The following is an 18673-nucleotide window of genomic DNA, read 5'->3' on the forward strand; positions in this document are numbered from 1 at the left end:
CTGGTACACACCAGAGACCAAGGAACAGTCAAAACAGTGGACTTTGCCAGGCAAATGTGCTCCGAAGAAGGAGAAGACGGTCCCATTGGCCGGAAAGGTGATGGCCACCGTTTTCTGGGATTCACAAAGTGTGATCTACATCGACTACCTGGAGAAGGACAAAACGGTCACAGGGCTCTACTATGCCAAACTGTTGGGCCGATTCGACCTTGAATTGCAGAAAAAACGGCCCCATTTGGCGAAGAAAAAAGTGCTCTTCCACCATGACAACACACCGGCTCACACCTCCGCCATTGCGACGGCCAAATTGGTCGCATTAGGATAAGAACAGCTACCCCAACCACCGTATTCTCCAGATTTGGCCCCGTGTGACTTCTTTTTGTTTCCAAACTTGAAAACGTCACTCGCCGGGCAGAAATTTTAGTCGAATGAGGAAGTTATCACCACCACAGAGACCTACTTTGCAGACCTCCAGAAAACATTTTTCAGACGGGTTAAAGAAGTTGGAGCATTGCTGGGTCAAGTGTATCGAGTTGAAAGCAGACTATGTTGAGAAATAAATCGCCACTTTTCCAATATTTTCGTTTTTCTTTTGTAGGCTAAGTACCTATCGGACTGCCCTAATAGTGTTGGAATAAGAAAATTTAAGCACTGTCACAAATTCATTGTACTTTCTGGAGAATAAGCCTCTGAAATGTGGGTGGAAGCTTTTCTTACCTTAGAAGTCTCGACCTTTGTCCAAGGGTTTATTTTCCAATGAAGGAAAGGCATGCCTTCAGAAGTTAAAAATCGGTTTTTAGTACAATTTTATTATTAAAAATCAAATTTGAGATCAAATTTCTTCTGAATTTGTTATTCAGTTACATAAACATAATGGCAGAGCCTTCTTATTTAGAATTCCACTGCGCTCCGGCTAGAATTACGATTTATTCCCAAAACTAAGAAAGAAGTACTGAAGCCGTGCTCTGGTGCAAAGCCTTGTTTAATATTAATCTAATTCTTAACATGAATTTTTGAAGAAATATGATGACATTAATTAATAAAACTGAATAAATTTTGAGCTAATGTTCAAATTCAGCTTTGGTATATTGACATTATGATTCAATACATTTTGAGCTAGTATTCAAACTCGGACTTAAAATTTTAACAATGTGACTCAAAGTGCTTAGTTTCAAATTATTAAGTCTTTCTAAATAATAATTACACTTTACAAGCAACCAACTCCACATAAAAATCAAATCATCTCAAATGATGAATTGTCGCCTTAAAAAGATTTCCCTGTATTTAATTCTAAAAGCACTTTTGAATGATTCTCTAATTTTTTTGTCCTCACTAATACCTTTATTAGAAATAATTTAATATTACCTTATTAAGAGAAATAACTTTTTTCTCCAACTCTGACTTCAAGATCTGGTATTCATTTTTTAATATGCTGTAGGATTTCTTTTCCTAAAAAAACATATACACACATTTTATATGATAAGGAATAGCCTTAATTTTTTTCCATTTTATTGATTTCATTAAATAAAAAAAGACATTTAATAATCACAGAATGTTACAACATTAAATATCCCTGCATTATGAAAAATATGATATGTCTAATGACACATGCAATTACTTCACTGATGATTTTACAAATCTGCATAAACATTTGCATCATATTTCTACATATATTGGCACATAAAGTACTGATATAAATTTGTATTATATATGAAAAGAATGGAGCAATAATTGGCATATAAATAATAATGGGATGAGTTCTACATATGTTAACAGCTACATTAGTTTGTTCTATTGAAGGTTTAACAGATGCTAGCCCCTTTTGTCAGCTGGAACTTAAAACCAGTGTCTTCCTACATAGGTTTTCTTCCCTCCTTTCCAAAACCCTAATACAGTAAACAAATTCAAAGATCTAAACTTTGGGACTTCGGCGATTCCAGATCATTAGTTTAAATCTTATAAAATGACATACAGACACGATAACATTGGGACTGAACTTATTATTTAGGTCAGACAGAGAAACACCAATCCCCCACAACAACTGAAGAGCCAAAAAAGTGATCCCGGCAAACATTAATCAATGCATTGTCATCGGCCAGGATGATACATTCCTCACCAGCAGGTACTTGAATGCAGGGTTAGTCGGAAGAAAAATTGCATTTATGGCAGACCTGCTCTTTTTGTTGAGTATTATATTCTCCATTCCTAGACTTAAAGAAAGGGAGGGATTTTATTATTATTATATTATTTGAGTTGATGGTCTGAAGGGTCAAGTATTAAATCATTCCAGATACTGGACATTCAGTATCTGGAACTGTACTAATTAAGTTTGCAATTACAATACAAAGTATGATTGCCTACAGATTCCATCACCTTACTTAACCACTTCCCTTATACATTTTTTTGAAAAAAAAAAAAGCAAAATATCATCACTTTTTTTATTTTATTATTAAATACAAGGAAATGAAACAAAACCAAATATATAGGTTTTAAGTTGAATTTTTAATTTTTTACAGGTGTAAGAGCATTTAGTTTTAATATTACTTTACTATCCCGAGTTATCTCGGGCACATAAAAAAATTCAATATTAGTTGTTGCATGAGAGTTTTTGAAACAAGGGGCAATACAAAGTGATACCTCACATTCTATACACAGGGTTCATAGCCACACTTTAGTTAAAAAAAAGCACCTATAAGCACTTTTCAAGCACATTTTAAGAAAAAAAAAATAAGCACCTGGCTAATTACATCATACACAACTGCATAACCTTAAAAATTAGAATTGTAATTTAAAATATGAGAAATGAAGTATTCTTTAAGAGAGAATAAGCATTACCTCAACCATGGAAAATATTTTTTTTTTTTTTTAAATAATAGTTCAATTTACAGAACTAGTTTACAATGAGAGGAAAAAAAAAAAAAAAAAAAAAAACTATGAAGAACTAAACTATATTACAAGATTTAATGATGAAATTTCAGTTCAAAATAGGAAAAATAAATAATAATAAGGCATATTTATTGTATTGGTTTTGAACCTAATAATAAATATAATTTATTTTTTCACTCATATTGATATTTAAATAATTTAAATCTAAATTATGAACATTTTCTAAATTTTCATTGTATATCAGTTTTCTCTTAACAGAAATTGCAAGCAAAGTAATTTAAGTAAAAAAGAGGAACATTTCTGAAATCAGAAGACAGAAATTTGCTTCATGCAGCCTTCTTTAACAGTAAAAGCTTAACTAACCCGCATACTTGGAATTGGGGAATATTTGGACAGTCGAGCGTAACTTCAAGGAGTGGGGGGGGGGGTAGACTGTAGCCGCTCTTCAGATTTTTCCGCTAATAAATGCTTTTGACATTTCAATATGTGCATCATATAAAAATAAACCAACGGAACTAAAAAATATTCTGCTTAGCAAGCACAGTAAAACTCTTTCAGTTAGTAAGTAAGTGTTCATAAACAAATCTCGGACTGACCATCAAAATTAATTATCTCTGCAAAATATCGCAAACGTTATTGCGCAATACGTGCGCCGTAATTCTTTCCTACGTGATATTACGCAATCGGAATCAACAACTGCAGGTATTGGGAGAATAAACAACTAAATAACTGGGGTGTTTTTCATTCTAATTTTCAACAGACGGCATTAAATTTCCGGAACAGAATCATTCTTCGCTTGGGTTGGTAGACCGCAGAACTTTTAGTCCTATTCAATCGAAATTGAAAAGTAAACAGAAAAAAAGTCCGTTGCTTGTTTTGCAGCGAACTGTAACAGTTTCAATATTCAAGATTTTGCAGAGAAAGGTTAGACCTCCCAACCTTCGTACTGTATAATATATTGGCCAAAAAAATGAAATTATTTTGACTATTCGATTACTTTCCCTTTATTTAAGCCATTCCAAATATTATTCCTTAGAAAGCTAATCTGTGTTAAAACACAACCATTTTTGGAAGTTTACTATACTTCGGCAGTTACTGCAACTATGTTATTATAAACATTCATACATATGCTCATAATATAAGCATAACGATCATAGTAAACACGAATATGAACTGACCAAGCAGAACGAGAATGCAAATTTTTAAGACCTTGATAGAAATTCAAACGTGTGTAGTATTTGGGTGGGAGGAAAAAGAATGCCGAATGTAGCGGAATATTCTACTGCTTTCACAATTCTTTGACTAATAGAACAACGGGTACCAGTCTGTACTCTTCGTGCACACCAAAGGTTATGTTAATGCAGAGAAAGGGGGAAAAGCTATTTCCAGGAGTATGACTCACCATCTGACATTCCATATTAGGAAGAAAAGTTGTTTATTTAGTTTCGGCTTTGGTACGGGGAAAAATAGTGCGTTCATTAAGAAAAAAAAAAGCACTAAAAGCAAAAAATAAGCACTAAAAACAAAAAGATAAGGACTTTAAAGAAAAAGTAAGCACCTATAAGGGCTTTTATATTTTATTTTCAAATATAATTACTTATAAGCACTTATAAGGACCGCTACAAACCTTGTATACACTGGTATCTGGTCTCTTTTCTTACTGGCTTACCTCTAGAATCTCTTTTACGGGAGCATAGAGAACACTGTCTCATTGGATTTGATTTTTTTGTCAGTAGCAGGAATAACATCTGGAAAATGCCTTGAGGTTATAATCACTATCGGAAAAATCATCGCTTTCGCTATCTTGCATCATTGCCATTATTTTATTTTTTTTCAAGGCAACTATCATTCTTTATACATTACTAATCCACAAGCTACTAGACGTATACTAGACAAAACAAACACGTGAACAAAAGAAAACACGTGAACAGTCCCGCCAAAAGAACCGTGAAACCAACAAAACTTGGCGAACTTCCAACAAAAGCTGAATATTTCCTTTCATTTCCACCAGGTCGAGTAAAACCGTGATAAAACAAATCGTATTGACAAATTCTGCTTTGCCCGAGTTTTCTCGGGATGATAATTAACTGCAATATATACGAACACGAGATAATTCAGGATAATCAGGCAAGCGGTTAACCCCTTGGGTACGGATTTATTTGAGAAAATATTTGCATGTGGAACGGATATAATTTTAGTTGCGATTCATCAATAGCTACTTCACTATCAGGAGTATAAAGGTAACAAAATTTATTATTTAGGTAATACACTATATTTCTAATCTTTCCTATTCTGTTATCTTTATTTTCCTTTTCATTATCCGTAAAATGTAGAAAGCTTGAAATATCAAAAAATATATCGCGTGGCATAGTGCTGGCAAAAATTGGAGTACTTATTGCATATCTTTTTAACCAATACATATGCATTTTTGGCTTCTTCATTCGCGACATCAAGATGCATAATGGAATTATAAGCTTTCATTTATTTCATCAGAACTTACAGGAAACCACCTTTTTTTTTTTTTTTTTTTTTTAATACAACCTTTTTTTTTCTATCATTTGCCTGGCATATCTAATTGTCTCTTCTACTACAGCGTCCCAAAAATCTTCATTTAAGACACCTAAAGGTGTAGGATTACCACCTAGTCTACGCAGGTTCAAAGGATTAATTCCAGATATTTCAGAAAAACTTTTTATATCGGCTACATTTTCTTATTCTTCCCAAATCCATTCCTCTGATACTGGTTCACGATCACTGCTCGATAGACGTCTTGTGCGTCTTCGAAACCTTGGTCTTACATTACAATTGTCATCATTTTCTGGTTCACGAGAAGATTTACCATCACTGCTCGATAGACGTCTTGTGCGTCTTCGAAACCTCGTTTTTATATTACAATTGTCATCATTTTCTGGTTCACGAGAAGATTCACCATCACTGCTCGATAGATGTCTTGTGCATCTTTGAAACCTTGATATTATATTACAATTGTCATCATTTTCTAGTTCAATATCGTCTTCATCATCTTCGCTTTATATTTCATTGTAATTGTCAATTTCAGGATCACTAAACAATTCTTCTTTAGATTTCTTAAAGTCACTTTCGCTATCACTATCATAAAACATATTCCTTGTTTTTGACATAATGGGGCAGTGTATCACAAATAATGTTCACCGAAACACTGTAATTGCCTCTTCTATTAAGACTGATACAAGCTACAATGAAATGAACAGAATTGTGCCTAACCTTAAATAACATTTTAGACACGTCATCCACTCCTAGGAAAAACAAGTGAATGACGTCTCTCAGATGTCAAATGTACCCAAGAGTTTAATTTTTGGTTTGACGTCTTAGACACGTCATTGGCTCCTGGGGGGGGAGTGAATGACATGTCTCAGACATCAAATGTACCCAAGGGGTTAAGGACAAATGTAGCTTTACACAGGGTTCATAGCCACATTTTAGTTAAAAAAAAATAAGCACCTATAAGCACTTTTCAAGAAGATTTTAAGAAAAAAAATAAGCACCTGTCTAATTACATTGCACACAACTGCATAACCTTAAAAATTAGACTTGTAATTTAAAATATGAGAAATGCAGTATTTATTAAGAGAGAATAAGCATTACCTCAACCATGGAAAATAATAACCTTTTTTTTTTTTTTTTTTTTTTTTTTTAAAATTTAAATAACAGTTCAATTTACACAACTAGTTTACTATGAGAGAAAAAAAACTATGCAGAACTAAACTATATTACAAGATTTAATGATGAAATTTCAGTTCAACATAGAGAAAATAAATAATAATAAGGCACATTTATTGTATTCGCTTGGAACCTAATAATAAATACAATTTATTTTTCCTCTCATATTGATATTTAAATAATTTAAATCTAAATTCTGAACATTTTCTAAATTTTCATTGTATATCAGTTTTCCCTTAACAGTTTTTGCAAGCAAAGTAATTTAAGTAAAAAAGAGGAACATTTCTGAAATCAGAAGACAGAAATTTGCTTCATGTAGTCATCCTTTAACAGTAAAAGCTTAACTAACCCTCATACTTGGAAATTGGCGAATATTCGGACAGTTGAGTGTAACTTGAAAAAGAGGAACGGGGGGAAGGGGGTAGACTGTAGCCGCTCTTTAGATTTTTCCGCTAAAGAAATGCTTTTGACATTTCGATATGTAAAAAAAGGAGCGGGGGAGGGGGTAGACTGTAGCTGCTCTTTAGATTTTTCCGCTAAATAAATGCTTTTGACATTTCAATATGTGCATCATATAAAAATAAACCAATGGAACTGCTTAGCAAGCACAGTAAAACTCTTAAGTGTTCATAAACAAATCTCGGACAGAACATCAAAATTAATTATCTCTTCAAAATATCGCAAATGTTATTGCACAATACATGTACCATGATTCTTCCCTACATGATATTACGCAATCAGAATGAACAGCTGCCTGTATTGGGAGAATAAAGAACTAAATAACTGGGGTGTTTTTCATTCTAATTTTCAACAGATGGCGTTAAATTTCCGGAATAGAATCATTCTTTACTTGGGTTGGTAGACCGCAGAACTTTTAGTCCTATTCAATCCATATTGGGGAAAAAAAAAAAAAAAAAAAAAGACGTCTGTTGCTTGTTTTGCAGCGAACTGTAACAGTTTCAATATTCAAGATTTTGCGGAGAAAGGTGACAACCTCCCAATCTTCGTACTGTATAATGTATTGGCCAAAATAATTTCATTATTTTGACAATTCAATTGCTTTCGCTTTATTTAAGCCATTCCGAATATTATTCCTTAGAAAGCTAATCTGTGTTAAAACACAACCATTTTTGGAAGTTTACTATACTTCAGCAGTTACTGCAACTATGTTATTATAAACATTCATACATATGCTCATAATATAAGCATAAAGATCATAGTAAACACGAATATGAACTGACCAAGCAGAATGAGAATGCAAATTTTTAAGATCTTGATAGAAATTCAAACGTGTGTAGTATTTGGGTGGGAGGAAAAAGAATGCCGAATGTAGCGGAATATTCTACTGCTTTCACAATTCTTTGACCAATAGAACGACGGGCACCTGTCTGTACTCTTCATGCACACCAAAGGTTATGTTAATGTAGAGATATGGGGAAAAGCTATTTCCGGGAGTATGACTCACCATCTGACATTCCATATTAGGAAGAAAAGTTGTTTATTTAGTTTCGGCTTTGGTACGGGGAAAAATAGCGCGTTCATTAAAAAAAAAAAAAGTACTAAAAACTAAAAAATAAGGGCTTTAAAGGAAAAGTAAGGAATTATAAGCACTTATAAAGACCACTATGAAGCCTGTTTACAGTTAGAAAGTTAACAGAAATGATGACTAGGTCATAATGGAATATTTCCTAATTCTACTAATAATCCAATAATAATTTAATTTTCCATTAATAATTAAAATTATAACTTTCATTTAAGTTTAAAAGGCATTTAAATAGCTATTTTCAAAAATAAAATAACTGAGCCAAAGACAAACCACAAAAGGTAGTATGAATGAAGAAAGAAAAGAAGTTCAAAGAATAAAGAATGAAACAATGTATTTTACACAGTTGTTGGGCAATTCAACTCGAACACCTGTACCTGAAGTGTAAGACTTGATTAATGTAGATCGTCTTTGGATGGCAAAATTACAGTATTTTTTCTTCAAAATGTAATTACTATTCAATCATTAAAAGAACTTTTAACCATTCCCCTTCTAAAGTCAGTTCTATTTTACTTTATAACTGTGACATGGGAAAATGTTTCCAAACTTTGTTCTCTACCATACTCCAAACAGGCTCAATGGTTTTGAGACCATGTTATCATGCAAGATATGAAAGATATTCAAGTTCACCTTTATGCTCTTGAAACAACTCTTTCAACAGTTTTGTGCTAATATTCCATAAGTGGGGTAAGTTGGCGCCAAACTATTTTGGCAGATTTTTTTGGCGGCAATGAAAGCACCAAGATGTGATTTTTAAACGTAAACAGAATAGTAATTTTTAAGTGAAACATGGTTCTTTTATGTCAACAGAATAGTAAAATGAGATGATAAAATATTAGATGAGTAAAACAAAGACCAACAGCTTTGCGAGTAAAAACATAGTCCTATCTATGTAATTCATCATAAAATAGTAGAATGAATAATTCTTTTAAATAATTATTGAGTAGATAATATATTATACACTTATCAGGTCAGAGCACTGCAAAGTGAGTTTTAAATGTAAACAAAATAAATTTTTGTTTACAGTAGTGAACAGCGATTATGTGCAAACAGAATAGTAAATGAAACTGATTAAATGATAAAACAAGTGAAATTCAACACACTAAACAACTTTCGATTATGTGCAAACAGAATAGTAAATGAAACTGATTAAATGATAAAACAAGTGAAATTCAACACACTAAACAACTTTCGTTCAAAGCTTTAAATATTCCACATCATTCAATTGCCACATGCAAGAAACAAAACTAAAAAAAAAAAAAAAATTAATTAATAAAATTAAATGAAAACATTCATAAATTATAAACTTCATGTCATCCGACATCAAACGTTCTCCCATCAACATCCCCTTAACCTTCTGCAAATATTTATATAAATATAATATTAAACATATATATAATAATAATGTTAAACAGTATAACTTTTAAAAGCAAACACAATATTTCAAAATTAAATTAAAAAAAAATCTTCTGGCTTCACTAAATTCACACTCTTGCAATAACCGAAAAAAAGCTCTAGGTTTGCCACAATAAAACATACAGCCGGAAACCACAAACAAATCAAAAAATCGCGCCAAATAAAAATACTCTCACCAAGTTTGCCACTCGTCCCGATTACGGGATATTAACTCAGTTTTGCAGTGTGAACTAGATCATCCTGATAGACAGCACATCCATTGAGGTATAAAATTTGAACAAGATGGGCAAAATCCATATTTGAAAGTAATGTGACTTTTCAGAGAATTAATCAATCCTCTCAAAGAGACAATACTGAGGGCCAAAATCATCATCAGATATCACTTCTGTGCTCCACTTTGGGCTTCAGACTGCCCAGATAAGGGATTATTAACATTTTTCTCTAGCATGTAGTTATACAAACTAATCATAACACAGATAATTTAAAGATAACAATTAAACTATGATTATGAACAAAAGTTTTTTTTAAAAAAATAGTTTACTTGTATTCATTTATTATTTTTGGATTATTATTGTTTGTAATTTTACAAATATAATGAAATTTTCAGAAACAAAAATCACAGAATTTTATTGAACAAAAGTTTGATTTTAATATGGCTATGCTTGATATAAATAATTTTTTTTTAAACCTTGCCAAAAAAATTGCTTAACTTAAATTTTAAATCCCTTTGTTCAAAATATTCAATCTCCTTGTTTCCCATACTAAATTATTAACTTGACTAAAGCCTGCTTACACTAGGCGAAATGAGAGAAATGTCAATATGTAGATTTAATAACAACTTTAATTTGGGGAGATTTCTCTTGGTTGACTTCTAACTTGGTGTTAATTAAAAAAAATTAGCACACTCATGTTTCGTGAATCAGCTACACAGACGAGCCAAAGCATTACGACCATATGCACATTTTTCAATGAACTCATTTGGATCATGTGCAGGGCACATGATTAAGTGGGAATGGTATTTAACTGCTGTTGGAGAAGGTAAGGAATCATTCTTGCACTTACTTTTGTGAGTGACAGGAAAGGCTGCTGATCTAAGCGAATTTGATAGAGGATAGATTATAATGACTCAAAGACTCAAATAAATGAAAATTTTCAAAACCAGACAAATGGTAGGTTTTTCACGATCTGCCATTGTCAGTATTTATGCAAAGTGTATAAATGATGGTGAAACCAGCAGTAGACGACAAGATGCCATTAAAGAAAAAGACATCAGAGACTATCCCACTTAGTACATCAAAATTAGCAACAGACAGTGGCTCTGCTGAGAGACCAATGCAAGCCTAAGCATTTCAGAATACACAGTTCAGTGGACATTGTTGAATATGGGACTGTGCAGCAGATGTCCCACTCATGTGCCTATGTTGATTAAGCGTCATTGTCAACTATGCCTACGGCGGGCCTGGGAACCCAAAGACTAGACAACACATAAGTGGAAGACAGTTGCCATGGATACGTAGAAGACAGTTGCTCGAATCATGATTTTTCATTCATCACATCAATGGTTGTGTCAGTGCATGTTGACTTCCTGGTGAACAGTAGCTCCCTCCTTGTACAGAGGTGGTCATACACAGACTAGTTATGGCAGTCTAATGCTACGGGCAACGTTCTCATGGGCATGTTTGGGACCATCAGTTGTGGTAGAAGAGACCATGGAAGCTGTGTACTATCTGAACAAAACTGCAGATCAGTTGCACCCTTACCTTACACGATGTCCGTCTTTCCAACTGGAAACTAAATGTTCCAGCAGGACAAAGCCCCATGTTACAAGACTCATATTGTGTAAGGAGTGGTTCGAGGAGCATATGGATGCATTCCAATTAATGTCCTGGTCATTTAACTCGCCAAATCTTAACCCGATAGAGCACACTAGGATATCATTTGGCTCTTCAGAGGTCAAACCCACCATTTCGGAATATCTTGACTTTGCATGACCATTACGTTGACATTTTACTTTTTTGTGTTTGGCACTCATTGCATAAAAAATATCACTGATTTTTAAAATATATTAATTAATTTCTATATTCCCCTTATTTTATAGGATTTCTTCTTTATAGGGAAAAAAAGCTTTTTTTTATTTCTACCTCCAGGAAGTTTAGATTAATTAAAATATAACAAAATGTCAGTACTTCAGAAAGAGCAGTTGTTTTCTCTGACAATTTCAAGGCCAGACTCAAATTTTCACATTTCAACTCAAGTGCTGATTTTTCCTTCTAGAATGAAGCAGAAAAGTATAAAAATTAAAAACAGCCTATATATATATATATATTTAAATATAAAATACAAGATTCAGTGAAAGAATTATTATTTAAAAATAGGATCACATATATGTTAAGATAACTGTTATGCATATTATAAAATTTACGTTAAAGTTACTACATAACTTTCAACTACATCAATTAATTCCTTATTACATGCTTTTAAAGATTCCCAAAATGAAGAGCTCGGTTTCACACTTGCATGCTGCACAATTGAAATTTTCTCAATATATTTCCATTTTAGCAAATCAACGCAAAATTAATCAATTAGGTATCAATTTCTTCGATTTACAGGAATAAATCACACGTTTCTCCTGAAACACACTCCTGTTACATAAACCAATAATAATTCTTCACTTCTGGATAAAGGGTTTCAATATCCATAACATTAATGCGAGCTTTTAACTCCTTATTAAATAGTTTAGTCTTTAAATAATTAAGTGTCATTAATTTAATTATTCTGCCACAAGCATTCTCTGAATGCTCAAATAAACAACAAAATTCTTTCTTATTTTATTTTATTTATTTATTTATTATTATTATTATTATTATTATTATTATTATTTTTTTCAAATCCTTGTTTCTACTTTGAATTATTGTTTTAATTTTGCTTGATCATTTATGTTGGTAACCTCCAAATTTAAGCTCAATGCAAGATATCTCCTAAAAAAAGCTTCACTTACTAACACATCTTTAAAATTCAAACAAGTTTTTAGATGATCAAAAGTATTGCTCAATGTTTAATTTAAGCAAGTAATTTTGAAATGTTTTCTGATAACAAAGATGATTCTCATTAAGAATATCTTTATAAACATTTCTTAAAACAGAGCTTATTATATTTGGTTACTCAATAGGAATTTTACCAAACAATTTATAAATACTATTCAGACAAAATTTGTAAGAAATGTTTCAAAAACTAACTTTCTTACAAAGGCATTTAAAATAAACTTTAGAACAAGAAAATAATGCCTATTGGTTTCCAAACACATTTGCTAAATATCAGCAATAGTTAGAAAACTAAATTAAAACTACACACTGAAGTATTGATATTATACCAGCATCTGTAAATGAAAAATAAACTTTCATCAATGTATGCATTATAAGCTTAATTGATGAACATATGAAGAAAGACTATGCACAAAAGATATGTTGATAATCATATCCCTTATTTCAATATAAAATGATAATTTTATTTAAAAAAAGAGAAATTACGTTTTTTTCACAATATGACTTCACATCAAGGCTTAACGAAGGTTCTTCTCCAGAAATAATGTTTGATGATTCAGTATTAGTCTGGATAGCTTCACGGTACACCTTAAATGAAATAGCTATCAATTATGCATAATTCAATGAAGAAATTTTCAGATAACTTGAAAATTAAATCATTATATAATCAAGTATTAAACCTTATCTCAAGCTATTTCAAATTATCTATGAAAGAGTTAAATGTTTGAAATGAACAATATATTTTATTACCAGATATGTAATTAAAATAGATTAATGACAAAAAAGGAACTGAAAATTTTATATTTTAAATCAGTGATAGTCAGCTTTTGTACCCTTTATAGCTTGTGTGTCAGCTGCATATTATGCTATGCTTAACCAATATTGATATATACATTCTAAAATAACAAATGCTTATTTTCTCAAGATTCATATAATTTCTTCAAATAATCTTAATGTAGAAAATGTACATAAATGTAGTTCTAAAGCTACATCTAAATGAAGCCACATACTGTTAATTCTTCCAACATCCACAACAGCCTGCCCACACAGACAAACTCACTCAAAACATGTTGTCACTGCTTGCATCAACAATACTAACCAGGAAAAAAACAATGAGCATGTTTCTCACGATTTGACCCACCAGAACGCAAAAGCATACAAGAATCGTATGTCCAAACAGCAATGACAAATCCAGTTTCTCGCTTACTGAATAAATGCAATGAATTACTTGGGAGCTTTTTTCTGTTATTTCAACAGATGTAACTTATGGAATAGCATTCATTTTGGATAATAATCATGTAATTATAGTGTGAATAATAATCATAACCAGACTAATACTGAATCATTGTTACATTTTTTGTATTTATTTAGCTATTTTAGAAGAATTTGTAATTAAAATTGTTTTATATTCCCGTGCAATACACCACGAGACTTATTTGAAGAGAAAGCTACATCGGAAAAGTGAAAATACAAGAGCACGCACATTTAATAAATAAATTGTACTTGCTTTTGCTATCGAGAAAAATCGAGAATATTCTCATGCATGATTAAATAGGTTAGAAAAGTTGGAGGAAAAGATCTCAATTCAGTTGTTTACTTACTGCTTGTGATTGATTGCAGCGAATTTGCAGTGAGATCGGATTAGCTTGATCTGGAATAAATTTTTAAGAACATTTTTTTCCCTAGAATTTTTTTTATGAAACAAAAGTTATTTTATTATACTTTTTTTATATTTGAATTATTTAACAACACATAAAAATGTGTATCATGAAGAAGTTAGGATAGATATTCATCTTGCATACTTGCCAACCTATGACACTCAAAAATCAGATTTTTTAAAGAAATCGGGAGATTTTTCACAATGTTAAAAAGACTTTTTAAATGATAAAAATATAATTTTTAATAATGAATTAACTTTAAATAGTTACTAATTAAATGCAAGGAACACAAAAATACTTTACACATAAAAAACATTTTTATTTTTTGCATCATTTTTATTACTTGATTCGTTTAAGAAAACAAAACAAGAAAAGAAAGAAAAAGACACTTTAATCAGTTTTCGTACAAATGTTATGAACAGTGGTAGATTTTGCTTTCGTTCAGAAAGAAATTTCATAATTTTGTTCATAGCAATTACCACTAAGGCCTGCTTTCGCTAATAAAAGTGTTTCTAATGTGTCATCACTAATATTAGATCTAAATTTAGTCCTCGTTTTGCAACAATACCGAAAATCCTCTCACACTCTGCATTACTATGGGAAACTGTCAAGATGGCGAACATAATTCTAGACAGTTCACTATATTTTAAATTTCCATCAGCTCATTTCAGTTTTCCAATTAAACTCCATTAGGTGTCAATCCTAGCTGATTTTATAACTTCATCCAAGTTTTCTAATTGTAAACTGCAAAATTGCGACTGCAATATTATCAATGGCAACATCAATATCATCATCTTTTATGACTAAATGAAGTAACACAGGAAATCTGTTTAAAAAAAAAAGTACCTTATATCAGAAAAAGATGCATTTGCTAGAGCACCAAACATCAGCAACTTTAGCATGTATTGCAAAACATGAATTAATGGAATTCTGCTTTGTAGAACTGTGTTAAAAACATCAAATGATGGCAAAATGAATTGTAAAAAAAGCAAAAAGCTTTGTTAAGGTCTGAAGAAAAAAACATAAATATTCGTTCTTCACAAGATGTTGTCATTGATAATATTGCAGTCGCATTACAGTAATCGGAAAACGTACTCACACAACTCAGGACAAGATGAACGAAATAACTAAAGAAAATCCAAATAACAGCCTTGAGCTTGCTTTGTGCTCATTGGCTAATATATACAAGATGACGGGCAGTGGAGCTCGATGCCCATTGGAGCCTTGGAGAACGACGTTTTTGGATACGTATGCTTTCACTCATAAAGCAGAAATTCTCATCTGATTCAGAAGGTTTTGTTTTAGATATAATCCAGAGAAAATTCAATTGCTTTCAGACGCCCAAAATCACTTTCTTTTTGTTCATATAACGAAGTATTAAGCCAAGTTCCATAAAAATCGTGAGAAATTTTAAGAATAAGAAAAAGTTGGGAGAAATATGCTGTAAATCGGGTTGTCAGTAGAGCAGTCGAAAATCGAAGTCTCCCGCCTAAATCGGGAGAGTTGCCGACTTTGATCTTGTAATGGTTTTGATTATTTTCAGAAATGAAATTATTGTTTTATAAATGCATGCAATGCTTTTAAATTATTAATTAGGATAATTTTAAGATTGAACAGTTTTTTTGTTGTATTTCATATAACGAAGTATTAAGCCAAGTTCCATAAAAATAGTGAGAAATTTTAAGAATAAGAAAAAGTTGGGAGAAATATGCTGTAAATCGGGTTGTCGGTAGAGCAGTCGAAAATCGGGAGAGTTGCCGACTTTGATCTTGTAATGGTTTTGATTATTTTCAGAAATGAAATTATTGTTTTATAAATGCATGCAATGCCTTTAAATTATTAATTAGGATAATTTTAAGATTGAAAAGTTTTTTGTCGTATATACTGTAAGACAAAACACAAGCCTCATTTCTCTTCAGAAATTCTGCTATACTAAACAGTTTTAAATTGATACTAATTTGCTTATTTTAACAAAAATTTAATACTGAGGTAAAACTACTGAATAAAAGCTGTACAAAACTGTAATAAAAAAAATTACGAAAGAATATCGAATAAAAAATGTTATAACAAAAGAAATTATGATAATATTTTATAGAATAAATGTTTTTTCCCAGCTCAAAATTATCATTAACTTTCCTTCTAATTATTTTTTTTTTCATTTTTTTTAAAATCATACTCCTATATGCCTCCATTGAAGCCCCCTTTAGTATTATTACTACTACTACTACTACTACTACCATTACTTACTTTTTAAACTAAATCCTGAATTAATAAAAGTCAGTGTAAATTTTAAAAATCATGTCTACTCTTAGTGTAATGGAAGTTTCTTATTCAACAGAAATTAACTTCATACACTTTAACCCCTAATACTGGTTTAGTAAATCAGAGTAACTTCAGAGTATATCGCCCTCTGTAGGCATGATTTGCTGTTTTATGACAAAACTCTACGGCAAACAAACTACTAAACTGCAGGGACTACAGAGCAACAAATGATCTTTTGTAAATCCCGTTTCACCTTCTGAGCATTATGGACTTATAAAATCCCATAATGAAGGATGGCTTTCTCACTTCTTACACGTGAAAATTTTTGCCTGAACCTAATAAATCTAATTTCGGGGTGGATGTATAGTGGAAGAAAATAAGTCTATATACAAAGGGTCGTTTTAGAATTATAATCAAGAAAATGCAACTTATTCATGACATTTTTGGGAACTTCGAAATTTCAGAGAAAAACCTGTAATGCTGGGAGGATTAAGATGGTTAAAAGTATTAAAATATACAGAAAACTACAAATTTATTCAATAATAAACTTTGTTAAAGTAGCTACAAGTAACAGAAAAAGACCTCATGAACAACATGGCGCTAGCCATTACTGCAGTAAATAAAATAACAGCAAAATAAATGTAAGTTGTAAATAAATATTACAGTTGTAATACATGTTTATTTACAATTTACAATAAATAAGTGTTACAGTTATAAGTAAACAAATAATTACAAATATAAATTGTAAATAAATAAGTAAAACAGTACAAATCTCTTATTATACAGCAAAAAGGGAAAGGCCGAATTCTGGATTTGCAAAAATTCCAGATAGTTGAGCACATAAGAAATGGAATTCATGTAATGAAAGGAAAATTAATGGGTAAAATTTCAGTAAAATTATAAAATCAATAATCTTATTTGTTATCAACTTGTATATCAAATGCCTGCATTTAAGATTAAAATTTTCTGGAGGAGGGAGGTATTTTAAACATATAAAAGTCGAGGTATTTCACAAGCCTCACTAATTGAAATCCTGCTAAATATGAAAATTGGAAATGTTGCCAATCATTTTGGTAGATGTATATATAAACAGTTGTTTTTTATTAAGATAATAAAGAGATATAAATTATGGATATAGCATAAAAAATTAAATTGCCTATCATGATTTGTCATGTTACATTGCCATTGTCTATCTATTTTGAAAATGGCATATCATGGCTTTTTTTATGCCACACAATTTTGAAAATACCCCCATTTAATACAGTACCAAATATTAATCATACTTTTTTAAATGTAAGGGAAAAAATAGAATTTATATTCTTCTTTACAAAAATTAAACCAGCTTATTGAGAATTAATTGACTTTATGTTAAACCAAAATGAACTTTTTACGATTGTGTTGTGACATCATGCTTACTCATTAATGGCTCTAAATAACATTAGCTGGTGACAATCAGGGCTCGTACACTTTTCTGCACATAAAAATTAAGGACTTTTAAGGACAATTAATGAAAAAATTAAGGACCTATGAGCAAATGGGAACTGAACAACTTCAATTTAAAATACTATCTGTGCCTGAACTTTTGTAATACCATCCTAAAATTAAAAGTAGGATACATTACTATTAAACATAACTTAATTAACATAATTATTAATAAGTTATAGAATAAGATAAAACTTTATAAAATCCATCAAGTAACATTAAATATTTTACACTTATAATAGTTGAACATACTAGAAAGAAGATAAGTGACATTTTATTTACGTTTTACTAACAGTTAGCTTTATGTTGGTTTTTTTTCTTTTATGTCTCTTTTTGCCACATACTTGCTCAGTCTAGAGGTTTAGTAAATGGTAGGTAGATTTTATGCCAAGCAGCATATGTTAAAATTAGAGCTCTAGTGTAGAATTGGGTGCCCCCTTCGATTAGCAACTTTTCTTTTTCTTTTTCTTTTTTTTTTTTTTTTTTTAATCTTGGCGATGAAATCTTACTTCTGGTTACCATGATAGTTTTAACTTTGTTTCAGCTTCTTGATTTTATTTAAATGAAAATAGATTGATGTGTACATGGACAAATTTAAGGCAGTGCGCAATGTGTAGTTTGTGCAATTCTAGGATGATTAAGTGAAAATAGATCGATGTGCACATGGACACAGAGTCTGTGCAAAT

At 31.2% G+C, this 18673-nt stretch overlaps 1 protein-coding gene across 5 annotated transcripts in view; it reads right to left on the reverse strand.

Annotated features, from left to right (window-relative positions):
* Positions 1-18673, reverse strand: part of LOC118200989 (uncharacterized) — a 157078-nt gene that overhangs the window by 63699 nt on the left and 74706 nt on the right. For 4 of the 5 annotated variants that reach the window (XM_085812844.1, XM_085812843.1, XM_085812847.1 and 1 more), the window contains 3 exons: positions 13072-13173; positions 11731-11814; positions 1366-1449 (listed from right to left, as the gene is read on the reverse strand). In XM_085812844.1, coding sequence (XP_085668970.1) covers positions 1366-1449; positions 11731-11814; positions 13072-13173 — 270 coding nt within the window. The remainder of the gene's footprint in view (positions 1-1365; positions 1450-11730; positions 11815-13071; positions 13174-18673) is intronic. The other variant, XM_085812845.1, reaches the window with a different exon arrangement.

Source organism: Stegodyphus dumicola, chromosome 3, assembly GCF_044657685.1.
Source record: "Stegodyphus dumicola isolate Sdum_Otavi_A_Nest chromosome 3, ASM4465768v1".
Taxonomy (NCBI): Eukaryota; Metazoa; Arthropoda; class Arachnida; order Araneae; family Eresidae; genus Stegodyphus; species Stegodyphus dumicola.